Here is a 27,196-nt window from a genome sequence, read left to right on the forward strand (position 1 = left end):
TAGCAAAAAGCTGGAGATAGAGCAAATGTCTCTTGACTCAAATATGGGTAAATAAATTGTGGTGTATAGCTACAATGAAATACTATACAGCAGTGACGATTAATGAACCACAGTCATCTCCATCATCACTGAAAATTCTCTTCAGTCTCTTACAAAATAATGTACTTTCATAATATTGGCTTTTGCTTTCATAGTCTTGGAGCGTTTTTTGTGCCTATTTTTTAAAATATTTCAGATTATGATAACAGCTTAGGTTAGTGATGGGAAATGGGCTGAGTCACTGGGGGGAGGGAGGAGCTTCATTCTGAGTCATGCCTAGGACACATAAAATAATAAAACTAAATTGCACTGAGCACAAATCCACAATGTCTGGTACCTCTCAGATTTTCCAAGGGCCACTTCCTCCATCCTCAATTTCCTGAGGACAGTTCTACCCTCAATGTCTTCATGTGTTTAAGAAGCAGCAGAATGTTCTTGTGGCAGTCCCTGGCACTAAGTTGCCCCGGACTGGCCAATCTTAGAGGATAACCACCTGGGACTGCCCAGCTCCCACCTCCTTCGCTTCTCAAACTCTCTGAGACCCTGACCGCTAACTGTATGGGGGCTCAGGCAGTAAAGAATCTGCCTGTAATGCAGGAGACCTGGGTTCGATCCCTGGGTCGGGAAGATCTCCTGGAGGAGGAAGTGGCAACCCACTCCAGTATTCCTGCCTGGAGAATCTCACGGACAGAGCAACCTGGCGGGTTGCAGTCCATGGGGTCGCAAAGAGTGGGAGGCGACTGAGTCATTAACACTGACTTCCACTTCAATTCTCCTTCACTCTCGGGCCAACTCTCAGGTAAGCGAAGCCCTCATCGCCCTCGCCGAGTGTGCGCAACTTGGGACTTCGAGCCAAGACATCCTCAAGCGAGCAGACTTCATTCAGCAAACCCTAAGAACGTAGTCAAACACAAGCGTCAAATGATTCACAGCCCCGTGTCCTCTACTACTGGCCGGGTCGCCGCGGGAAGAATAGCCCCTACGCCACCGCGGCCGCGCCTCGCCGTGACGTCACACAGGGCGCCCGGAAATGGCCGCCGAGCTCGTGCGTCATCTGAGCGCGCCGAGTTGGCCGTCGCCGTCCTGTCGGTTGCTAGGAGGAGGCGAGAGGTGGGGTTGCTGGGGCAAAGATCATGCAGGACAGCGAGAGGTTTCCTGGGCTGCAGAGGCCGCTAGGCTGGGGATGAGAGAAGTGGGGCAGATGCAAAATCTGGAGAGCGCGGGGGCCGGACGGTCAGTCAGCACCCAGACGGGCAGCATGACCGGTGAGTGCCCCGAATCCTGCTCCCGCCGTCAGCCTCTCGCTCTGCTCTGCGAGTCTCCCGCCGTTTCATTCCGGGTTTCCTCTTGCTCTTCTTCGCCTGCGTTTCTGCTCTCGGGTGTCCCATCCCTGCCCCGGGCGCGTCCCGGCCTCCGTCACCGGGATCTCCTGGCCCGGCTGCACTGGCTTCTGAAGTTGTGCGCACTCCTCACTCCCCTTTACTTTTTCTCCCAGGACGTGGATCGGCGAGCCTGAAAATTCCCTAAATCGTGTTTTGTTTTGTTTTGTTTTTTTCAATTTGATTCCAAAATTAACCGCACGCGGCGCTTTCCTGTATTTCAGCTCCTTTACCTTTTAAGGTCACTGTATTTTTAGTTCTATGTTCTAATCCCTGCCCTTGTTGCAGCGCCTCATCACAGTTCAGAGTAAAGCTTGCTCCACCGTGATCTCCGATGCAAGGACTTTTCATAACTTAAAAAAAATAATTCCCATAGCTATGTGCATCACTTGTACTTTTTTTTTTTTTTTGGCCTGCTGGGTGAAAGAGGGCCCAACTTCGGAAGGTGCTGGAAGAGGTTGCCCTTAAGGAGGCTGAAACTTTCTGATAAGAAAGTGCTTTGATTCTTTTGCACACGAATCCTTTTTCTCTGCCTCTTGCTAAAACAGCGGAGCCAAGGCTGCAGCATCCAAGTGGCAGTGACCTTAGTTCTGATTTTCATCATCAGTAAAAGTTTTAAGAGTTTGCCCTCTCTTTTTGTAGGTGAAATACCAAGGCTTTCTAAAGTCAACCTTTTCACTCTGCTCAGTCTCTGGATGGAACTCTTCCCAGCAGTGAAAACCCAAAGACAGAAATCTCAGGTATAATTTGTTTCATAGATAGTTTTTCAACCTTTAGGCAAGCGATGGTCTAAAATCTGATTTTATTGCTCTAGTTTCGGTCACACTTAAAAACAAACTCAACAAGCCTTCAAATTGCAAAACACCCTCGCGATTTAGTGTCATGCTTGTAGTTCATAGCTGTGACGGTTTCGCTTTCCAGACTAAAAATAGAATATTAACAGTTACCCTCTCAGACTGCCATCGGTATTTTCTTTGGTCAGCTGGCTGTTAAGGTCTTTGGCCCACATTTTAATCAGGTTATCTGTTTCCTTATTGTTGAGTTTTAAGAGTTCTTTGTATATTTTGGAGAGCAGTCTTTTTATCAGCTGTCTATTATAAATATTTTCTCCTAGTCTGTGACTTGTCTTCTCATTCTTTTGAGACATTGTCTTTTGCAGAGCGGTTTTTAATTTTAATAAAGTCCAACTTACCATTGATTTCTTTCATGCATCATGCCTTTGGTGTTGTATTTAAAAAGTCATTGCTATACTCAAAAAATCATCTAGGTTTTCTCCTATGGTTATTTTCTAAGAGTGTTATAGTTTTGGTCTGTGACTCATTTTGAGTTAATTTTTGAGGAGAGTGTAAGGTCTGTGTGTAGATGGGAAATTTACTTCATGATAAAATGATAGTTCTTGGAGTGGTTTTCTCCCAATACCTATGTGAAATGTTTTATAAATAAAACATTATTTAAGATGTTGTGCATTTTTATTTCCTATTTTTCAACCACTTACTGTTACTGGCTTTGAGCAAGTTCTTCATTTTCTTCATGGCTTTTGAAGTCCTTTATTCTCCCTAGTTGTTAATAGCTTAGTATTATTTTATGAAAATAGAAGAATTGCCAAGCTGTTGGGTTTTTTGGTTTGGGGATCTTTTTTTGCTAATGGAATTTGTCTTAAAAAGACAGAAGCAAATGTTTAAGATTTAAGCCTTTTAAAGTGCATTTAAAAGCTGGACTTTACATTACAGTGTTATTCAGCTGTGAGAAGGAAGGACATCCTCCTATTTGCGGCACAATAAATGGACCTTGAACACATTATGCAAAATGAGTAAGTCAGACAGAGAGAGACAAGACTGTATGGCCAAACTCGGAGAGAGTAAAATGGTGGTTACTGGGGGCTGAGATAGATGTTGTTTAAGGGTACAGACTTATGAGTAGTAAATAAGCCCTGGAGATCTAGTGCACAGTCGCAGGGAGTGCAGAAAACAATGCTGTTTTATAATCATCAAACATGCTAAGAAATTAGGACTTAATTATTCCAACTGCTAGAAAGAAGTGAATAATAGTTGTGTAACATGATTATTCCAGCTACTAAAAAGAAGTGAATAGTTGTGTAATATGATTGAGGTGTGCTGCTGCTGCTGCTAAGTTGCTTCAGTCGTGGCCGACTCTGTGCGACCCCATAGATGGCAGCCCACCAGGCTCCCCCGTCCCTGGGATTCTCCAGGCAAGAACATTGGAGTGGGTTGCCATTTCCTTCTCCAATGCATGAAAGTGAAAAGTGAAAGTGAAGCTGCTCAGTTGTGTCCGACTCTTAGCAACCCCATGGACTGCAGCCTACCAGGCTCCTCAGTCCATGGGATTTTCCAGGCAAGAGTACTAGAGTGGGGTGCCATTGCCTTCTCCAGATTGAGGTGCTAATTATTGCTATAATGGCAGTCATATTATAATATACAAATGTATCAAAGTAATGTACACCTTGATTTTTTACAATGTTATATGTCAAATGTATTTCAATTAAACATTAATTAAAAGCGGGGCTTTTTACAAATTGAGTAATAATTTTTAAGAACCTTTTTTAATATAAAGATTTGGTATCATTTTAATTCATTCATACACACCACACACACACACACACACACACACACACACACACACACACACCAAAATATATCTTGTTCTTTTTCATCAGACAGGCACATTAATTTATATAAATAATTCCACTATTAATTGCACATGATGTTCACAAAGTTGATAAGATCTTTTTCCTAATAAGAAAAATGTTCTCTAAGCTAAGGTAATAAATTCATTTCACTTAAATTCTTTATCCTGCTTTTGCTATAGAAAGTAAGCCACAGAAACTCTAAGATGCAATTTCATATGTACTTGTATTGGAAACCCTGCTTTTGACACTCTAAAAGTCTTTGTTTTTTTAAAAATAAAATATTTTAATGTGTTACAAAAATAATACATGTTTTTTATTTACAAAATAGAAGAAAAAAAATCCCTCATAATTGCACCACTTGGAGACTACTAACATTTTTGTGCTGTTTCACAACCTTTTTGCTCTATTTCCTTTATTCACTGGATATCATTTAATTCTGGATCCTGCCCTTTTGACTTAACAACATTGAAAATGCTCTTGTTGCAATACTGTTATAAACACTGGAATGGTGACTTAGTCTAATGCGTTCGGAGTAGCCAGTGCTTCAGCAATTTCCCCCACCCTCACCCCTGTCTTTGTCAACCATCGTTCTGTTCTCTGTGTCTATGAACTTGGGGGTTTTTGTTTGTTTCTTTTGAGATCCCATATAAGAGAGATCCTATGGTCTTTGTCTTTCTCTGTCTGACTGAGTTCAGTTAGCATAATGCCCTTGAGATCCCCTAATGTTGTTGTAGATGGCAAGATTTCATTCTGTGGCATAGCTAAATAATATTCCATTGTGTGTACTGAATACTCACAGTGTCTCTTCTCCATCTGTTGATGGACGCTGAGGTTGTCTTCATATTTGGGCTATTGTAAGTAAATAATGCTGCAGTGAACATTGGGAGTGCATATATCTCTTCCAGTTAGTGTTTTCATCTGCTTTTGATAAATACCCAGAAGTGAAATTGCTGGTTCATGTTATAGTTCTATTTCTAATTTTTAGAAGAACCACCATACTGTTTTCCATAGTGCCTGAACCAATTTACACTCTCAGCAACAGTGCATGCTGCTGCTGCTGCGTCGCTTCAATCGTGTCCAACTCTGTGTGATGCTGTAGATGGCAGCCCACTAGGCTCCCTCATCCCTGGGATTCTCCAGGCAAGAACACTGGAGTGGGTTGCCATTGCCTTCTCCAATGCATGAAAGTGAAAAGTGAAAGTGAAGTCAACAGTGCATAAGAGTTCCCTTTTCCCACACCCTCCCTAACACTTGTCAATTCTAGCTTCTTTGATGATAGCCATTCTAACAGGTGGGAGGTGATATCTCATTGTGATTTTGATTTGTACTTCCCTGATAATTAATGATGTAGAGTATCTTTTTGTTTACCTGTTGACCATCTGTATATCTTTGGAAAAATGTCTGTTCAGCTTCTGCCCATTTTTTTAATGGATTTGTTGATTTTTTTTTTTTTTTTTGCTGTTGAGTTGTGTGAGTTCTTTATATATTTTGAATATTAGCCTTTTGTCAGATATGTGATTTGCAAATATTTTCTCCAACTCCACAAGCTTTTTAGTTTGTTGTATTTCCAGTTTATTTTTGCTTTTGCTCTTTTGCTTTTGCTGTCAGATTCAAAAAATTACCAAAACCTATGTCAAGAAGCTTACCGCCTGTTTTCTTCTAGGTTTTTATCATTTTTTGTCATCGTAATGATTGCATAACAATCCATTCTATCAATGTAACATGTCTGTTTCCTTATTATTGGATATTTAAATTATAATTTTTGCCAACCTTAGGGAATTGTTAACTACAACCATTTCTGAATATAACTGCTATCTGAGTTTTCTGTGTTGTCAAATATTTACACTGTATGAATGTGTCTTGAGGTTTGTTCAGCAAAGTATACATAGTATAAAGAATAAGAATTTTTAATTATCCAGTCTAAAACTAGATAAATGAGTGGGACTTCTGAGGGAAAAAAAACCCATAAGTACTTAAAATTTTGGAATAATACACAATGGAATATTACTTAGCTATTAAAAAGAATACATTTGAATCAGTTCTAATGAAGTGGATGAAGCTGGAGCCTATTATACAGAGTGAAGTAAGCCAGAAAGAAAAACACCAGTGTAGTATATTAACGCATATATATAGAATTTAGAAAGATGGTAATGATAACCCTATATTCGAGACAGCAAAAGAGACACAGATGTATAGAACAGACTTTTGGACTCTGTGGGAGAGGGCAAGGGTGGGATGACTTGGGAGAATGGCATTGAAATCTGTGTATTACCATATGTGAAATAGATCGCCAGTCCAGGTTCAATGCATGAGACCGGATGCTCGGGGCTGGTGCACTGGGATGACCCAGAGGGATGGGATGGGGAGGGAGGTGGGAGGGGGGTTCAGGATGGGGAACACATGTACACCCGGGGTGGATTCATGTCAATGTATGGCAAAAGCCACCAGAATATTGTAAAGTAATTAGCCTCCAATTAAAATAAATAAATTTGAAAAAAAATTTTGGAATAGAAATCGAATACTATTGAACATGGCTGTCACTTAAAAATAGTTATCTTTCCTACTAGCTCATAGTTTTAAATTTCAGTTATGTAAGACTTATCTAAAATTTCCCGAATATTACTTCATTAAAACTTTAGAATAATTGCATTGTTCCCCCATGTTTCTCTATACATCATGTATTGTCTTCCTCTCCCAGCTCTTCCCATGGTGTCCTCTGGGACCTTATCTTTATGCTCAAAGACCTCACATACTTTTCCAGGACAGAAGTAATGTAGCATAATGGTGAAGACAGTAGATTAGGGGCTCAGATCCCTGCTTATCCATTTATTAGCTCTGTGACCATGGTTGAAATATTTTATCTCTATCCACAATTTCTTCATCTGGAAAATGAGAATAATCATAGCTACTTTGTAAAAGCTGGGAAAATTAAAGAAGGTGATTTAGGACCAGATACATGGTAACTGTTAGGAATTATTATTATCATCATACATATAGTCAGCATTACCACTACCACCACCCACACCCCCATCATTTCATTACCAACATCATTACTTCCTCCGCTTCCTGTTCTTTACATGGGAAATATTGAATTAATCACATTTTATGTACTAATCCTTTTTTTGCCCCCTTAATCTGCTTTTAATTAGGAAAAGGAAGAAGGAAAGCATGGACCCCTAGGAGACAATGAAGAGATGGCCAGAGTATCTGCTGACAAAAAACAGGTGCATTTTTATGATTTTTAAAGAAGACATGTTCATAGTAACAAAGCAAAAGGGATGATACAAAGTAGAGTAAAAGTTTCTTTTATATTCAAGTTCCCCATTCCCATTTCCAGGAGAGTTTTTGTGTATCCTTCTAAAAATCATACATTTATAAGACTATGTATGTCTCTCCAAAGGCTGGGGGTGGGGAGATGAGACCAGCTGGGGTTATATAATCTATAATCTGTTCCTGCGTCTTGCTCTTTTTTTTTTTTTTTTTTTTAACATTTTCAAGTTTCACTCTCATCACCTTCCCATGTGAGTTCACAGAGAATGTGTTGAGAAACCCCTTTTCCATATTCCCTCAAACTCCAACATATCCTGCTCGTCTTGCCAAGAAGGCAAGGCCCTCGCTGTGCTCTGCCCAGGCCATTTCTCAGGAGTTGAGTTTGCAGCAGGTAACCTTGAGGGTTGAAGTAATGTCTCTCTCTGGGACATAGAACAGGCTTGCTCACCATTCTCAATAAAACACAGCAGAATTCCCGAGCACAGTGTTCCTCTCCTGGGACGCAGCTAGCTCACTCTGTGTCTAGAAATCCATATAGGCCCGTCCGCGTGACCCCTGGTGGGCAAGGGGACCGTCGCAGACGTGAGGCTTGCACTGCTTGCTGTACGGGAGCCATAGTCATTTCTGATGTAGTCTGTCTTCTGCTTGCATCTGTGGAACAGTACCAGGCCAACTTACTAGCTTATAAGTAGAGTAACATCAAAGCCCAGACCTGACCAGATGAGCCTTGTTCTTTTTGATATGCCTTGTATTTCCTTGCCATCTTAATCTTTTGGGTTTTCCAGAGAGACTCTGTGATTCACTGGGTGTGGAGAGGAGACAAAACATTCATATTTTGAAAAAAGTTACCTTGTACATTTTTATCATTCAAAAAAGTTGCCTTGATGTACATTCCTGGAGACTTCTGGTTATTTCTGAGAGTGAGTCTCGAAAATGCCCAACAAGAATATAGAAATAATTTGTTTTAGAATATTTAGATGTTTTTAATTATAAGAAAGGCAAAAGGAAAAAAAGTAGTGAACGTATACACAACAGACTGTCCTCTTTCACTTCTGTTTTACTGTAAAACTCTGCGATTAGGTTTACGTAGACGACTTGTCCAGATGTTAGTGAAGTGAAGCAAAATCAGTATCCAGAACAGTGACTCACTGCAAAGATTTAGTTCTGGGAGTTGGAGTAAGCAGAAGTCCCAGAATGGAATGCAACAGAGGCTTTTATTGGCTTTAAGTTTGGGATGGAAGAATCCTGGTCTCAAACTTGAGGTTTTGGCCCTAGCTAGAAACGGAATGGGAAGAAAACAAAGATATTTTCGAAAGTAAAAAGTACTCTCAACAAAAAAGTGATAAATGTGGCCTAAAAGATTGTTCCAATAAAAAAGTTAATTGATGAGTAATGCTTCATTTTTAAAGAATGATTTTTAGATATTCCACTGAGTCTCATTTTCCACCATTACAGAAATTTATACTCATAACTGAAACCGAAACTTGGCTCTTTTTTAGTTTGATCTCATCTTGAAAGTGATTTCAAACATGTCCTCTTGAGAATAACTTTAGAGCAAAATCTTTTTGAAAGGGAATAGGGAATAATGGACACTGTGTTCTCAGCCCAAGTCCCCCTCATATTGTAAAATCCCTTATGAACCCAAGGATTAGTTTTAATGTCCCTTCAGAATTTTTTGCTGTGAAAACAGCTATTTTGTGGCACATGCAGAACTGATTTTTAACCTCAATGTGTTTTATCTGATGTAATATTGTTACAGCTGCCTTTTTGATTAGTATCTGTATAAATTAGATCACCTTAGGTTTAAAGGAACCACTCTTTGGCCCTCCAGCTCATGCCCAGCTTCTGGGACTGAAAAATAAAAGTCAGCCCAGCCCCTTACCGTGGGCGGGAGACCGCTGAGACGGCTGTGGCTGAGTGCTCTTGCCTTGAGTTCTCTCTCTTTCTAACACCTGGGGTTATGTCTTCTTTCCTTGAGCTTGACTATACATTTTAAAACATTTTAAAAATTATAAATAACCTGTATATTTGTGGGAGGTGAATCCTAACCACATTAGTCTAGACTGCCATAGTCTTAAAAATTAGTAGAATCAAAAAAAATAATAAATTAGTAGAATCATTTGTTAGAAAGAAGTTGAGAGTGTCAGTATTTAAAATATTTTAGGGACTGCCCTCGTGGTCCAGGGGTTAAGACACCGTGCTCCCAGTGCAGACGGCACAGGCTCAGCCACCGGTCAGGGAACTAAAATCCCACATGCCAAAGCCAAATAAGTAAATAAACAAGAATAAAAAGTAAAATAGGATCAATTAGAACATTTCTAGTTAGTAGATGTAAACTTTATATAGAATGGATAAACGCAAGGTCCTATTATATGGCAGAGAAAACTATCTTCAGTATCCTATTGTAAACCATAACGGAAAAGAATGTATAAAAAAATGAATGTGTATATGTATAACTGAATCACTTTGCTTTACAGCAGTAACTAATACAGCATTGTAAATCAACTATACTTCAATTAAAAATTTTTTTTTTTTTTTTTTAAATTTAAGATGACCTGTTATTTAGTTCTGGCTTTTACCATCTGTGAGTCTTTCAGAAAGTCATGTAAATTTTCTGGGCTTCACTTACCCATGTGTAAAATCACAGGGTTTGCCAAATTTTTCCTTCTTACTATCTAGAACCTTAATACTAAGTAGTCTTAGGCTAGATGCTATAAGAAACAAGTCAAATCAACTTCATTATTGCCCTTTACTAGGGTAAAAAGTAATTCATTTTTTACTAGGATAAATTTGTGATAATTAAATGCTTGTTTGGTTAAGAAAGCCTAGATTTAGAAAACTTCTGGTATAAAGTCAACGTTTTAAACCTTCAGAAAATTTTTTGGACCTGATGAAAAATGTATATTTGTTCAAACTATGTTCAGATGAAGAATTAAACTTTTGTTTTATTCATAAATCAAGTATAATCCATGAGATGATCATTAGATATTATAAAATAAGTTACTACTTTATATCTTAATATAGGTGAAGAGAACTGGTCTTGTGGTGGTGAAAAATATGAAAATTGTTGGTCTCCACTGTTCAAGTGAAGATTTACATGCTGGGAAAATTGCTCTGATAAAACATGGGTCAAAGCTGAAAAATTGTGATCTCTATTTTTCCAGAAAGCCATGTTCTGCTTGTTTGAAAATGATTGTAAATGGTAAGTGCTTATAAGGCTTTGTTGGGGATTAATAGCATTTATCTGAGAACAAGTCAAATTGTCTAATATAATTTAAAAATATACATATGTATCTGAAGACAGTTTGATATACTGTAAGAAGAAGAATCGGAAAACATGTATTCTGCTCTCAGCTGTATCACTAACTAGTTAGGTGACCCTCAGTGTGAAGTGAAGTGAAGTCGCTCAGTAGTGTCCGACTCTTTGCGACCCCATGGACTGTAGTCTACCAGGCTCCTCTTGTCCATGGGATTTTCCAGGCAATAGTCCTGGAGTGGATTGCCATTTCCTTCTCCAGGGGATCTTCCCAACCCAGGGATCGAACCTGGGTCTCCTGCATTGTAAACAGATGCTTTACCGTCTGAGCCACCAGGGAAGTCCCGACCCTCAGTGTATTGGTAGACTAATACTAGCTGCTTTCACAAACACCAACAACATTTCAGTGGCTTAATATATTAGACACTCATCATGCATGTAATAGTCCAGTGCAGGTGTTACCAAACAGCAGCCAGCTATTCTGTGGTTGATCTGTGGGCCCCAGCATCTTCTGTCGTAAGCTACTGGAATCCCTACTGGCCTCTCCTGTGTCTAGAGACGGAGTAGAGCAGGCATGTTGTTGTTTAGTCACTAAGTAATGTCCGACTCTTTGAATGTTTAGAAAATGTTGCTTTGTTATTGTTGTTTAGCCTCTTAAGTCTTGTCTGCTTCTTTTGCGACCTTGTGGGACTGTAGCCCACCAGGCTCCTCTGTCCATGGGATTTCCCAGGCACGAATACTGGAGTGGGTTGCCATTTACTCCTCCAGGGGATCTTCCCACCTCAGGGATCAAACCTGAGTCTCCTGTGTTGGCAGGCAGATTCTTTGCCATTGAGCCACTAGGGAAAGCAAGGGAAAGCATACCTGTTTCTTAAAAGCCCTGGCCTGGAAGTCGCAGACATCATTTCTGTTCGCGTCCATTGTGGGAACTGTAATTCCTAGCTGGGTGGCTGCCTCCCAGTGACTGCTCTACCCCTCGAAAGGAGGAGCACAAAGAATTAATGTATAGCTATCTATTCACACTGGGCTCCTCTCTAATCTTTGTGTTTATGATTCTGTTTTGTACCTAGGTATGTATCCAGACCATTTTTCCTATTTAAAAAATGGTATATCTTTTACATGGGCGTCTTGGGTGGCTAGTGGTAAGGAATGTGCCTGCCAGTGCAGGAGAGTAAAGATCAGATTGACGGTAAGGAGAGTTCCCTTGAGCTATAGGCACTTCCAGAAGAAGTGGTCACGTGGCTAGAGCCTCCTTCAAAGGAGGCCTCCACAATTACCTTACAGCCCAAGCCACAGTAAGAGTCTGTAGTAGCAAGGAGTAGATAGAAATGTGCATTTGTTCAACTCAGATGTTTATTATTTTGAATATAGAAAACCTGTGGGCCATCTGTCTATTCACCTCTGGGCACAATGATAAAAAAATAAATGCCGTTTCTAATGGAAATTATATGAGACATGAGCAAAGAGGTTTCTTTGTTTTAAATACTAATTAATTGATGAACGTTTATGTGTTTAATTCTGTATCAGGCATCTTGTTGTTCATTTCCAAATACAAATTTAAAACTGTTTTCATGTTTGTTATTCAGTTTTGCTTTCTCTTTGGTAAATTTACTTTCTCTCGTCAATTCACACGTGCTCTCAAGAATTTCGGTCTCTGTATGTTAAAGATGGGACTCCTTGGTGGCTCAGTGGTAAAGAATCCACCTGCAGTACTGCTGGGTTTGATGCGGGTCAGAAAGATCCCCCTGGAAGAGGGCATGGCAACCCGCTCCAGTATTCGTGCCTGGAGAATCCCATGGAGAGAGGAGCCTGGCGGGCTACAGCCCATCGGATTGCAAAGTGTCGGACATGACTGAGCCGCTAAGCACAGGAGCCCATATTAAAATGACTAACTTTTCCTCTGCTGCATTGATTGAAGAATGTTCCTTGTAGTTGTTTTGTCTTTGATTTTGTATTCATAAAAGCAGCTCACGCTTCTTCCTCTCCCCCTGCTTCCCTGCTCCCGTCATGTTATAAATTCTTTATGGATGTTTTGGATAACTGTATATTTTATTATGAGGAGGACTGTAATGTGTTAAACTGTTCCCCTGTTCTGGCCATTTAGATTTTTTCAATTTTTACTGTTTTAAACAATGTGCTGCACTAAACATATACAAGTACATGAATTTTTATTTTTTGTCTTTACTTCAAATATTTTCTTAGATGAGCTTCCCAGAGAAAAGAGTTTAAAGTACCAGTACATTTTTCATGCGTGGATAAATTGTTTATTTTAGGTTCACAACTCTAGTCAATATCAATTATGCCGTACTATTTCTAGAAGCAGCCATTTCATTACTTGGAGTACTCTGGTACATCTTCCTAGCTCTGGGCTTTGGGACCACACTTAGCAAAACCATTGATTCCCACTGGCTTTGTTGTCAGCAAACATTTCCTATAAAGGGCCACATAGTAAGTATTTTAGGCTTTACAGGCTGTATCGTATTCATACAGCTGTTCATCTCTCAGCTAATCCATCATAGTACAGAAACAATGAAACTATGTCAGTGATTAGGTATGTCTGTATTCCCATAAATCTTTACGGGCACTGAAATTTGAATTTTATATAATTTTCATTGTGTTACAAGTATTTTTTTTTTTTCATTTTCTCAACTATTTAAAACTGTGAAAGCCATTCTTGACCCGCAAGCTGTACAGAAGTAGCCAACGGGACAGATTTGCCTGTGGCCATAGTTTGCCAACACTCGGGCTATATTACTGGTGGTTTGGTAGTAGACATTTATTACATTGGGACCTCAGGATCGACTGCAATGATATGATAGATTTATCAAGAAAACCCTTAATTTCAGCAGGCATCTGCTAACTACCTTTCATATTTTTTTATTTCAGCTGGAGTTAATCGAATTTCATATTGGCCTGCTGACCCAGAAATAAGTTTGCTCACTGAGGCTTCCAGTTTTGAAGATGCAAAGTTAGATGCCAAAGCAGTAGAAAGACTGAAGTCAAACAGTCGGGCCCACGTGTGTGTCTTACTTCAGCCTTTGGTGTGTTACATGGTGCAGTTTGTAGAGGAGACCTCTTACAAATGTGACTTTATTCAAAAAATTTCCAAAACATTGCCAGACACTAACTTTGATTTTTATTCTGAATGTAAACAAGAGAGAATAAAAGAATATGAAATGATATTTTTGGTTTCCAATGAAGAAATGCATAAGCAAATACTGATGACTATAGGTTTGGAGAACTTGTGTGAGAATCCGTATTTTAGCAATCTAAGGCAGAACATGAAAGACCTTGTCCTTCTCCTGGCCGCAGTAGCTTCCAGCGTGCCCAACTTTAAACACTACGGATTTTATTGTGGCAACACCGAACACAGTAATGAAATTCACAATCAAAGTTTGCCACAAGAAATTGCAAGGCACTGCATGATTCAGGCCAGGTTACTGGCATATCGAACTGGTGAGTTACATGCTTAGTTCCTAAATCGGGGTTGATGGGGTCGTATTTGTGTCAGACATAAAGTGGTGTTCATTTCACTTCTGGTAGCGTTTATTGACTCTTAGATACTAAAGTGTTGCTGCTCATAGCAATATGGAGAAGTTAGTGAGACCTTTGAGTAGACATCTCTTTCTTAGAGCAGTTTTAGGATTTCTTGTGGCCTATATTAGATGCTGCATTTTTAAATCAGAATCTGATTCAGCCCTTTCTGCTTCTTGCTTTTATCGTTTCCCAGTTGAATGAGCCCTCCAATAGAGAAAGGACAAAAAGAAAGAGAGAGAACCAGAATTATTCCTCTTTTTTAACTAAATATTCTATATCTATTCAATATTTAGTAAAAATGTAGAAAAATCTTTAAAAATATGAATTTCAAATAACCAGTAGAATCAAAGGAAATTTGGCAGATTCTTCCAATTTCTGGTATGTCTTCAAACAGCAAGGGGAGAAATCAAATAGTGTTAACTTTATTAAGTTGTACATGAGTATGTATGTGAAGAAGGAAAATATTACTTGGGAATTTTACCTTACCATGATAAAGGGTGGTATCTATATTTCCAGTTACAGAATAGTGTTTTTACATCTTACCAGACATAACATTTTTGAAAGTAGAATGATGATCACTTTTTAAAATGCGACTTTGGAATAGGGAAAAGAAAATGCCAGCAGGAGGAGCAGCAGAGGAATGCCTGGTGAGTGGGCTATAGTAGGAATTTTAAAACTTATCCCAAGAAGAGAAGGAGGATAGAGAAAATCTTCAGAAAGAGTCCATACCGAGGCACTGGTCTGCAGTACATGCTCAACAGAGACCCTGGGTTGAAGTGATTTCAGTAAAATGGAGGTTTTCAAAAGGCAGCTTGTCAGGATCACCATAGAAGCTTTTATTAAAAGTGAAAGTTTAGTCACAGTCATGTGTCCGACTCTGCAACCCCATAGACTGTAGCCCATCAGGCTCCTCTGCCCATGGGATTCTCCAGGCGAGAATACTGGAGTGGGTTGCCATTTCCTTCTCCAGAGGATCTTCCTGACTCAGGGGTTGAACCCGGGTCTCGCACATTGTAGGCAGATTCTTTACCATCTGAGCCACCAGGGAAGTTCTAAGTACAAATGCTCAAATTCTAATCCAGACCCACTAAGCCTGGTCCCTGTCAGAGGTGTGTCCTAGGCCTGTGAATTTTTAGAATTCTGCAAGGGATTTCAACAGGGTTAATCATCACCTTAAAAGAATTTGATTCTACTACAGGCACAAACTGTATGATGCCAAACCGCTGTAGGGCATCTAATCTTAACTATCTGGTTTAAGTGTGAATTTTGATTTCTTTTATGTCCTGTTTTCCATTAGACTAGGTGTTTTCCAAAGCTGACAATTATGCCTTCCTCCCGAACCACACAGTGTTGATGATGAAAGTAGGGTGACATAGCCAAAAAAGCTCAACTGTTTCAAATCATAACTCAGCGGTTCTCAACTTTCAGTTGAGGCGATGCTCATGAGAAGTCTAGGTTCCCAAGTCTGCTGCCTCCCTTGGAGAGGTTAATTCAGGGAGTTTCCATGGGAGTCAGGAGTCTGCCTTTTGAACAAGCGTCCAATGGTTCTGATGCAGTTGGTCTGTGGACCACACTTGGACAAACCCTGATGTGACCACAGTATTGGGAGTGAAAATAGCCACACTTGTGTGCCAGAACAATAGCATAAGGAGTCCTCTGACTTCCGGTGATCAAAGGGTCCGAGGAGTTTGGCTCAGTGATTACAAGTTGACCTTTCCTTCAAGGGTATACAGAGAAAACCCTGTGAATGAGCAGATCCTGGGTAGCAATTTATAGACATGAAAGATTTTTTTAAAAGAAGTTTTACATAAAAATTACAGATGTGAAAAGCTTTTTGAGAAATTACCTCATCCGTCACCCAACCTTGAGGGCTGGGTGAAACCTTCTCCATTGTATATGGATGAAATTTTATTCCGATTTCAAAAGACATGTAGTAAAGTATATTCTCTTGGTGAAGCTAACCTTAGCTAAATAGTGGAGCTTAGGAATCATATTCTGGGGGGCTTCCCTAGTGGCTCGGTGGAAAGAACCTGCCTGCCAATGCAGGGAACACGACTTCAATCCCTGATCCAGGAAGATCCACATGCCTTGGGACAACTAAGGCCATATGCTACAACTGTTGAACCTGTGCTGTAGAGCCCGGGAGCTGCGGCTGCTGAGCCCACGTGCCCCAGCTCCTGCAGCCTGGGCGACCTAGGTGAGAACCCATTCTCTGCAACGAGAAGCCACCTCAATGAGAAGCTCTCGCACGGCAACTAGAGAATAGCTTCCGCTCACCGCAGTTAGAGAAAACCTGGACAGCATCGAAGACCCAGCACAGCCATAAATAAAATTCTAAAAAAAAGAAGAAAATTTTTTAAAACACCACATTTTTTTCCCCTCTTGACAAGATTTAGTCTGTCCTTAGACTGAAACAGAAAAGGTGGCTCCTGGACTTAAAAATAATATGAAGAATACTTAGTGTCAGTGGTAGGAAAAGTAGACTTGATATGAAGAATTTCTTACCCCCCCCCAGCAAATAGATGTTCTTATTTCATTAAAATCATATTATTCTGTTTTTTTCATTCAGCAAACGGTTTTTGAGCTTTTACCATATGTTAGTCACTGCCCTGAGCTCTCTAGATAAAGTTAATATGTTTAACTTTTAAAATTAAAAACTTGGGATCTGAAGAATTTCCATGAGTTTTTCATTTTTTGTTCCAGATTTATGCATGTATTAAGTACACTTTCACTTAGAGGTTTTCATTTTTAGCTTCTGCTACCTGCCTTAGAAATGAGCATAAAGCCACAATTATGTTCTTTTCTCACCATGTTATATTCTGAAGATCTTGGAAGGCACAAGACTTTGTTTATCCCCAAATCCTTTTGTTGACAGTCTCCACCTCTAACGTACGTTCCTGCCACATTGTTCCTCGATATCATGTTCCTTTCCCTTATAGCCCAGCACGCTGCCTTCGCTTTTAGACTCTTTCTTGTTACCACCTTCCTCCCACACCAGACCATGAGCTTCATGAGGTAGGGACTCAGGTATTCAGTAAAGGGAAGTCTTGGTTACGAAATTCTTCATGTCAGAGGAAGGCAAGCAGATTGGGTGAAGAGATCTAAATCTTAATCACTTAATTTGAATATGTAGAATTTCTATTTTGGTTTTGTATTTTCTGTTTAAGGTTAATAGTTTAAAGAAATACAGCTTTGCTTGTTGCAGAGTAATTAAATTGGTTCTGCAGGGAAATTTTAATCTAATATTTATAACTTCTACCACTTGATTTAGAAACGAGCATCATGTCAACAACTTGGCATTCTTCTCCCCACAAGGTAAACTCTGAAGGTCAGGGAAAGGACATCATTTTGTGTAAATTAAAATTCCTTTCATGTACCTTCCAGCAATATATATATGTATGTGAGGGCCCATAAGGATATATGTTTATGAGTATGAACTTTTTTCATAGCAAGAACACATCCATGAAATGTATGTTGTTTGATGAGAGTGCAAAAAACGCTAGGAGAAGACAGATTTGATTGTTGTGAATGGTTATTATATTACACCAAATCCATTAGTTCAGAAACTTCTGTCTTACTTTCATCATCTCTTAGAAATAGGTATTTAAAAACTGACTTGGTGGAGATTCAGTAAAGTTACCCTAAAGTCTAGTCACAGCTTTGAAGTCACGTGAGCGTGGGCACTGTTACTGCAGTGATCTCTGCACACGCATCGTCTGTGCCTGGGTTGGTAGTGACACTGTCTATAATTAGTTCACACCTAGCTCCCCTAGTCTATGCTTGACAGTATTCTCATACTTTTCCTTAATTAGTGAGGTTGTCAAGGATTGCCACTACATTTATGAAGTATATTTCAATAAATACATGTTTATTGTTTTTGGAAAAACAGTCTATTTCTGAAACTAACAGATCATTGGTTTTCACTGAGTCACATGCCATGTATCTTTCAGAGGATCATAAAACAGGAGTCGGGGCAGTCATCTGGGCGGAAGGAAAATCTGTAAGTGTGAAATTAATTCTTTATAACCATTTACACTTGATTTTGTTTAACATATTTTGATCTTAAGTGCATGACATTTTGTTGACCCATGGGGATTAATATTTCTTATTAGGGTATTTATTAAGTTCTAAAAACATTACTTTGCCAACAAAGATCTGTCTAGTCAAGGCTATGGTTTTTCCTGTGGCCATGTATGTATGTGAGAGTTGTACTGTGAAGAAAGCTGAGCGCCAAAGAATTGATGCTTTTGAATTGTGGTGCTGGAGAAGACTCTTTTTTTTTTTTTGGAGAAGACTCTTGAGAGTCCCTTGGACTGCAAGGAGATCCAACCAGTCCATTCTGAAGGAGATCAGCCCTGGGATTTCTTTGGAGGGAATGATGCTAAAACTGAAACTCCAGTTCTTTAGCCACCTCATGCGAGGAGTTGACTCATTGGAAAAGACTCTGATGCTGGGAGGGATTGGGAGCAGGAGGAGAAGGAGACGACCGAGGATGAGATGGCTGGATGGCATCACTAACTCGATGGACATGAGTCTGAGTGAATTCCGGGAGTTGGTGATGGACAGGGAGGCCTGGTGTGCTGCAATTCATGGGGTCGAAAAGAGTCGGACACGACTGAGCGACTGAACTGACTGAACTGAAAAACTGCTTTCTTTCAGCAGTTTTCTAGATAGATACATTCATTTAGTAAACCTTCATTCAACAGCTTCCACAGGACAGGATAGACTCTGTGCCCCTGTGAACAGTGGGGCCACATATTCCACCCTTCATGGCCTTACACAGTCTACTGATGGAGACAGAGGTGAAAAAGAGACAGGCATATAACTGTAATCATAACATGACGCCATGAGAGCATAGAGGAGGCCTCTTACTCAGCTCAGAGAAATTAAAGCATTCTTGGAGGAGGTCAGGTGCTATTAGTCTTGAAGAATGAGGAGGAATTCATCAGCAGAGCAAGTTAGTGGGACTCAGGGCAACACGCAGAGGTAGCGCATAAGAATATGGGGAAATGCAAGTGATTTGGCACATTGGCGTCCAGAGTCCTGTGTCTAGTAGAATAGCAAAAAGATTAGGCTGCACCATGAAGAACTTCATATACCATGGAGAGTTGAGACTTTATCTTTTAGACAGTGGGGATACCCGAGCATAGCACTAACCAGCAGAAATGAAAAGCAAGCCGCATACATGATTTTAAAGTTCTTAGGAGCCACATTAAAAAAAATAAGAAACAGGTGAATTAATTTTGCTGCTGCTGCTGCTGCTAAGTCGCTTCAGTCGTGTCCAACTCTGTGCGACCCCCATAGGTGGCAGCCCACCAGGCTCCCCCATCCCTGGGATTCTCTAGGCAAGAACACTGGAGTGAGTTAATTTTAGGAATATACTTAATCACCTGTTGAGAAATATTACCATTTCAGCATGTAACCAATATAAAAATATTGGTTAATATTTTTAATGAAACATTTTGCATTTGAGGGGAGTATTGAGTCGTCATAATTCTGTGTGTGTGTTTATACTTGTTTGCTGTTGTTTAGTCACTTCAGTCGTGTCAGACTCTCCTGCGACCCCATGGACTGTGGCCCCCTGGGCCCCTCTGCCCATGAGTCTCCCAGGCAGGAACCCTGGAGTGGGTTGCCGTTCCCTTCCCCGGGGCATCTTCTGGCCCCTCTCAGTTCGCACTGACCACGTGTAATGGCCACTGTATTGGACAGTGCAGTCCAAGAACATCTTAAGCGGGAAAATGATCAGATTTGCATTTTAAAGTGGGGCTAGACAGGAAGTAGGGAGATTAAGAAAAGAGATGATGAAGACTTGAAATTATGGGGATGTGTTGAGAAGGAATGGAACTAGGAGACAGTAAATATGATACTGTTGATACTATCACATGAGTAATTATTAATATATTGAAATTTAGTGAGGTTTATCGCTAAGAGTTGGACACGACTGAGCAACTTCACTGTCACTTTTGACTTTCATGCATTGGAGAAGGAAATGGCAACCCACTCCAGTGTTCTTGCCTGGAGACTCCCAGGGACGGGGGAGCCTGGTGGGCTGCCGTCTATGGGGTCACACAGAGTCGGACACAACTGAAGCAACTTAGCAGCAGCAGCAGCAGCATAGCATTTTCCAAACTATTCTGAACAGGTTTGGTTTATTAAATATTTTACTCTTAGAGTTGATAAAGCATTCATATTAACACCTAATATGCCACTGACCAGGAGTAAGAAACATGCCGCTTATGTAGGAAGTTCTATTATTTATATGTATATGTATACACACACACACACACAATAGAGGCTCAGTAAACATAAAGATGGAAGGAAAATACATTATTTTCCAACTGTATACATAATAGCACATTTTTAACCCCAAACAGAAATTGCTCAAAATATTTTTGGAATTTGTGACTTGCTAACCAGTAGCACAGCACAGAGCATATAATAAATTAACAATAATTTATAATAATATAGAGTACCTGCTCTGTGTGGACCACTATAATAGGTGTGCTTTAAGGGCCAGAAAGACAGTATAAAACATGGTTTCTGTTCTCTAGGATCTTATAACCGATCAGGGAGAGATGTCTGAGTCAAGTGAAACAGTGTGTGAATTAAGCTAGTATTTAACTAACTGCTTAAATGAAGGACTGTCTTGATATTATATACTAGAGATGATTAGCCTGCTTGAAATTTAACTTTGGCAAGATCACCCTGCTGAAGGAAAATCCAGTACTGTATTTTTCTGATGGCTCAGTGTATCACTGTTGTTCATTGTTGAGTCACTTTGCGACCCCATGGACTATAGCACTCCAGGCTTCCCTGCCCTTCCCTAGTTTGCTCAAACTCATGTCCATCGAGTCGGTGATATCATCCAACCATCTCATCCTCTGTCATCCCCTTCTCCTCCTGCCCTCAATTCTTGCCAGCATCAGGGTCTTTTCAAATGAGTCGGCTCTTTGCATCAAGTGGCCACAGTACTGGCACTTCAGCTTCAGTCCTTCCAGTGAATATTCAAGATTGATTTCCTATAGGATTGACTGGTTTGATCTCCTTGCTGTCCACGGGACTCTCGAGAGTCTTCTCCAGCACCACAATTTGAAAGCATCAGTTCTTCAGCACTCAGCCTTCTTTATGGTCCAACTTTCACATCCGTACATGACTACTGGAAAATCCATAGCTTTGACTATATGGACCTTTGTCAGCCAGGTCTCTGCTTTTTAATACGCTATCTAGGTTTGCCATAACTTTATAGTGTGTTATGGAAAAGTAAATCCATTATACAAAGTGTGAGGCTAGGCTTTAAAGATAGAATGTAAGATGCCTTTTCAGAATGTTGAACGCGGCTTTGTTGGTTTGCTCACTTTCCATAGAGAAGTTGTGATGGGACAGGCGCCATGTACTTCATAGGATGCGGTTATAATGCTTTTCCTGTTGGATCTGAGTATGCTGACTTCCCGCACATGGATGACAAACAGAAAGACAGAGAAATAAGGAAATTCAGATACATCGTACATGCGGAACAGAATGCCTTAACATTTAGGTATGAAATCCGTCTGCGTGTATTTTGTATAAAATGTAGCAAGGGTTAATTGAAATTAGCTTTCATTTTGCTGTAATTTATTGCCTTTTTAAAAATTCCAAGAAATATCCTTTTCAGAAGTATAGCTCTAGTCGTATGTGGTTTTTGCTACGTGACCAGAGGCCACTGTCAGGGATCCTCCAGGCCTTCAGATTTATTGAGCAAATCTTTTTTCCTTTCTTCCTTCTCTCTCCAGAATAAAACTGCTTGAAGTGTGTTCTTAGGGTCTTGCATATTTCTGCATCATAAGATCACCTTTGTTTTCTAAATTCTGAGCATGTATTTATGAATCTATATATTCATAAATTGCTTTAACATAGTTTTTGTTAGAGCTTATCACTGGCATTACCTCCTTCTAATGTTAATTTAGATAATTTCCACAAATATTTCTCAGCATTTACCATTTAGTGGGTGCTCTTGGGAGATTCAAATCTGTATGAGTCATGGTTTCTGTCCTGAAGAGTTTATAGTCCAGTGTGGGATATAAGACTGTACTCAACCTAACATGGCCAGTTGTGTGGGAAGGGTCAGCACAAAGTGGGTAGAAATTCAGGGGCTGCAATAGATGGAGAGGGAGTGTGAGGGAAAACCTTTATGGAGAAACTGGCATTTGAGCTGAGCTTTAAAGCTTTGGTAGGATTGTGGCAATTGAAGATGCTTACTTGAAGGGAAACCATTCTTGCCTGAGGCATAGCAGTGGGCTAGAAGAAGGAAAATGCTTGTGTGTTTAGGAACGTAGATGTTCCATTTAGGCTGGACCGTGGGCTAGCTTGGGATTGACAAGGGAGAACTTCGAGTTTAGACTTCATTTGGTAGTAGTGGACAAGTGGAAAGACACTGACAGAGCTACAGTAACGATTACTTAGGGTACAGGTGTACAGTTTGAACAGACTGCTGCTGCTGCTGCTAAGTCGCTAGATGCATACAATTCTGCTTCCCTGGTCCAGGGGAAGCGAATGAGACTCAACTGAGGACATGGATGCGGAAGGCTGGTGATGGGGAGCATACGACTGAGAGCTTTGTAAACCACAGAACCTGGAAGTGCAACTCCTCTATCCTCAGTCCTAAACTACCCCGGCGTGCAGAATTTTACTACACAGGTTTTTTTCTTGAACTCTTCATTACAGATTTACTTGCTTCATTTTTTCAAAGCCAAGTGTTTGTTAAGTTATCCTATGTGAGGTAAAAGCAGTAAGGGAACCATAACTCAAAACAGAACTCTAACATTAGTCAATTTAGTAAGCATTTATTAAATATCTCTTAGGCACCAGATCTTCTGGCTACCACGATGACTTAATGTCTAATCACACATGGTACATTCTCAGGGAAGGCGTTAGTTCTGGCCCGTAATTCTGGCTTTGTAAAGAGTTTCCTACTTAGAAAGCATTATTCCCTCTGTTTTCATTTCCTTTGTAGTCTAAATACTGAAAATCTTGGCATTGACTAATTCAGCAAGAATAAGGCTTGATCATTATTGTGTATAATGTTGTAAATCTGTTTCCAAAATGACTCTGTTTAAAGATTTTTCTAAAACATAACTTACCCTTTTAGAAACTACCTTCCTAATTTTTTCATATGTATATGTATTTTTGTAGGTGTCAAGAAATAAAACCAGAAGAAAGAAGTATGATTTTTGTGACCAAGTGCCCTTGTGATGAATGTGTACCTTTAATTAAAGGTGCAGGCATAAAACAAATCTATGCAGGGGATGTAGATGTTGGAAAAAAGAAGGCAGACATCTCTTACATGAGATTTGGGGACCTTGAAGGTGTCAGCAAGTTTACAGTAAGTAGATACACATTGTTTTCAAATATACTTTGTATTATGTTGATAGCTATTTAGTCGCTAGGTCATGTCCAGCTGTTTTGTGACCCCGTGGGCTATAGCCCACCAGGCTCCTCTGTCCATGGGATTTTCCAGGCAAGAATACTGGAGTGGGTTGTCATTTCCTCCTCCAGGGAATCTTCTCGACCACGGGATCAAATGCATTGGCAGGTGAGCTCTTTACCACTGAGCCACCTGGGAAGCCCATGTTGTTCCGTTACTCTGCTGCATATTTTAAATTAGCGATTCTTGCCCTTTTAAAGAGTTTCAACAAAATATTATCATTGAGTTTATTTTTATGTGCGAGTACTTGCCTAGTCACAAATGTTCAGCTTAGGATCTACCTTATGAATATATATCTCTAGAGAGAGAATTTTACCTTGACCTTGTGCTGTGCTATGCCAGGCTCCTCTGTCCAATGGGGATTCTCCAGGCAAGAATACTGGAGTGGGTTGCCATGCCCTCCTCCAGGAGATCTTCCCAATCCAGGGATCCAACCCAAGTCTCACACTGCAGGTGGATTCTTTACCAGCTGAGCTACCAGGGAAGAACTTGACCTTAGAGACCTTGAATCAGTTGGTTCTATAGTGCCATCTGGTGGCTAACAAAAGAAAGTCCTTGATCCACCTCTTCCCACAGCCTTTTTTTTTAAATTCAGTGGTTGAGTTCAGTCGCTCAGTTGTGTCTGACTCTTTGCCACCCCATGGACCACAGCAGGCCAGGCCTCCCTGTCCGTCACCAACTCCCAGAGTTTACTCAAACTCATGTCCATTGAGTTGGTGATGTCATGCAACCATCTCATCCTCTGTCATCCACTTCTCCTCCTGCCCCCAATCCCTCCCAGCATCACAGTCTTTTCTAATGAGTCAGCTCTTCGCATCAGATGGCCAAAAGTATTGGAGTTTCAGCTTCAGCATCAGTCCTTCCAATGAATAGTCAAGACTGATCTCCTTTAGGATGGACTGGTTGGATCTCCTTGCAGTCCAAGGGACTCTCAAGAGTCTTCTCCAACACCACAGTTCAAAAGCATCAATTCTTCGGTGCTCAGCTTTCTTCACAGTCCAACTCTCACATCCATACATGACTACTGGAAAAACCATAGCTTTGTCTAGATGGACCTTTGTTGGCAAAGTAATGTCTCTGCTCTTTAATATGCTGTCTAGATTGATCATAACTTTTCTTCCAAGGAGCAAGCGTCTTAAAGTTTCATGGCTGCAGTCACCATCTACAGTGATTTTGGAGCCCCAAAAAATAAAGTGTGCCACTGTTTCCATTGTTTCCCCATCTACTTGCCATGTAGATGGCAAGTGATGGGACCAGATGCCATGATCTTAGTTTTCTGAATGTTGAGCTTTATGCCAACTTAAATTCAATAGTATATAGTAGTAGATAGAGGTGAACATTGCAGAAGGCAATGGCACCCCACTCCAGCACTCTTGCCTGGAAAATCCCATGGACGGAGGAGCCTGGTGGGCTGCAGTCCATGGGGTCGCTAAGAGTCTGACACGACTGAGCGACTTACACTTCTCACTTTCATGCATTGGAGAAGGAAATGGCAACCCACTCCAGTGTTCTTGCCTGGAGAATCCCAGGGATGGGGGAGCCTGGTGGGCTGCCATCTACGGGGCACAGAGTTGGACACGACTGAAGCGGCTTAGCGGCGGCAGCAGCAGCAGAGGTGAACATAGTTTAAAGTTTAAGATTACACAAAAGGAAGGGGACACATACACACACGTGTGCACACACACACACACACACACACACATGCATTTCTCATGAGAAAAATCAGGAAAACATTAGAAGCAATTAGTATTTGATATTTCCAAAGAACTGCTGAGGTGGTAATTATTTTGTAGAAAACTCAGAACTTTAATGCCTCATGATTTTTTTTTAACTACTCTGGTTTCTAAAAACTTTTCTTTTTTTAGAAATAATCTCAAGCATGCAGAAAAGTTACAAAAACACTAGAAGAATTTTTTTCCAGAAACACTTGAGAGTTAAGTTGTTGCGATGATGCCAAGTCACTCTTAAATACTTTCTTGTGTATTTCCTCAAATAGTAGGTTGTCCTACATAACCACACTACAACCACAAAACTCAGGAAATTTTCACTGATATATTGCTACCATTTAATCCACAGAGTTCAGTCAGGGTTTACCAGTTGTCCCAATAAAGTTCTTTATAGCAAAAGGATCCTGTCCAGAATCATGTGTTGCTTTTTAGTGATAATTCTGGCACTTAATATAACTTTTATATGCTATAGTTTGCAGTAAGTACAAAAGATATAATAGTACTGTTTATAGATTTCAACTTGACTTTTCTGTTTGTGTCCAGGGTGCCTGGAACATGTAAAGCACCTAAAAAATACTTACTAAACCATATATATAAGATTCTCTAAGAATCTTGATCCTTAATCCAGCAGTCATATCATTCAGGGCCATCCAAAGTTGTTATTAGGGCTTGGGTGGTATGGCACACTAACTGTTCTTACTGTTTTAAGCTGTCTTTATATTTGAAGGCACAATGCTGAAATGCCATTTTTAAAAACCTTCTTAAACACATACATAAAATGTTTGTTTCCTTTTATAGTGGCAACTGAATCCATCAAGAACTGGTGTTCTTGAGCAAAATGAGCCTGAAAGCAGAGAGAGTAAGTATCTACAAGTCCTTTATTGAGGTTGACTTTGTTGCTAAGAAAAGAAAAATAGTAACTTATAATGATCAGGTGTTGGAAATTGCTGTGGTTGGAGGGAGATCATATTCTTTTTGCAGATTAGATTTTTGCATTCAGTTTGTGCAAACACTTGTGTATCGACTATATGCTAGATGTCATGGGAAGTGCTTATTAATGACTAGTCCTATGGACTCTGTAGTTTAATACAAATAATCATGCACAAATCGAATTTATAAATTAAATTTATATGAGACTATAGGCAACAGTGCTCTTCTGTACCAAAACAAAAGCCTCTTGGACAGTTAGAAAGGAAAAATACATCTAATTAATACAGATGGAACCAGGGCCAAATTATGAGGCTATGTACATTCTTGTTTGAGTAAAGCCACATTAGCTCAGATTGGCCAGAGAATGGAAATATCCTGGTTATTTTAATAATCTAATTAAGAGTCATCACAGTTACCATAAATGAATTACTAGTATTCAGAGTTTTACTGTTTATATATTAATACATATTTTTAAAGCAATATAGTCTTTAGGAGACCTTGCAATTCCTCATGCATATTATTTTGAATATGATTATTATTATACAATATTATTTTAAGTATTGTTATCTTTCTGTTTGGATTTAAGGTAAGTAGAAGTTCAATATAATAAGTAAAATTTTCTTGATAATAATGATTTGATTACTCTGAAAAATTAGCAAATATGAAAGTCTTTATGAAAATAATGTCTATGTGAATATCCTGATTTTCTGTGTTCTAACTTAGCTTTATTTTATTCAAGTAGTGAAATTTTAATTTGCAGTCTGGAAAAAAAGTACATATCCACTCCATCTTTCTTTTTAAAAATTTATCAGTTGGGGGGAGGTGGTTAAGGATAAAAGGAAAGGAAAAAATATGGATCTGATTGAAGACTATGTACTCAATAATCGTGTTCGAGGGGGGTGAGTTAATAATTCCCTGTTGTTAGGGAGAAGACACAAAAAAGCATTAAAC

General features: G+C 39.9%; 1 protein-coding gene across 2 annotated transcripts in view; it reads left to right on the top strand.

Moving 5' to 3' along the window:
- The first annotated feature begins 1,095 nt into the window (after nucleotides 1–1,095).
- Nucleotides 1,096–27,196, top strand: part of CDADC1 (cytidine and dCMP deaminase domain containing 1) — a 32,247-nt gene continuing 6,146 nt past the window's right edge. For both annotated transcript variants that reach the window (XM_012184459.5, XM_004012074.5), the window contains exons 1-9: nucleotides 1,096–1,304; nucleotides 2,061–2,158; nucleotides 7,215–7,289; nucleotides 10,360–10,537; nucleotides 13,478–14,047; nucleotides 18,079–18,128; nucleotides 21,493–21,662; nucleotides 23,297–23,486; nucleotides 26,114–26,174. In XM_012184459.5, the coding sequence (XP_012039849.2) occupies nucleotides 1,223–1,304; nucleotides 2,061–2,158; nucleotides 7,215–7,289; nucleotides 10,360–10,537; nucleotides 13,478–14,047; nucleotides 18,079–18,128; nucleotides 21,493–21,662; nucleotides 23,297–23,486; nucleotides 26,114–26,174 (1,474 nt within the window). In that variant the 5' untranslated portion in view covers nucleotides 1,096–1,222. The remainder of the gene's footprint in view (nucleotides 1,305–2,060; nucleotides 2,159–7,214; nucleotides 7,290–10,359; nucleotides 10,538–13,477; nucleotides 14,048–18,078; nucleotides 18,129–21,492; nucleotides 21,663–23,296; nucleotides 23,487–26,113; nucleotides 26,175–27,196) is intronic.

The sequence above is a fragment of the Ovis aries genome, chromosome 10 (assembly GCF_016772045.2).
Source record: "Ovis aries strain OAR_USU_Benz2616 breed Rambouillet chromosome 10, ARS-UI_Ramb_v3.0, whole genome shotgun sequence".
Classification (NCBI taxonomy): Eukaryota; Metazoa; Chordata; class Mammalia; order Artiodactyla; family Bovidae; genus Ovis; species Ovis aries.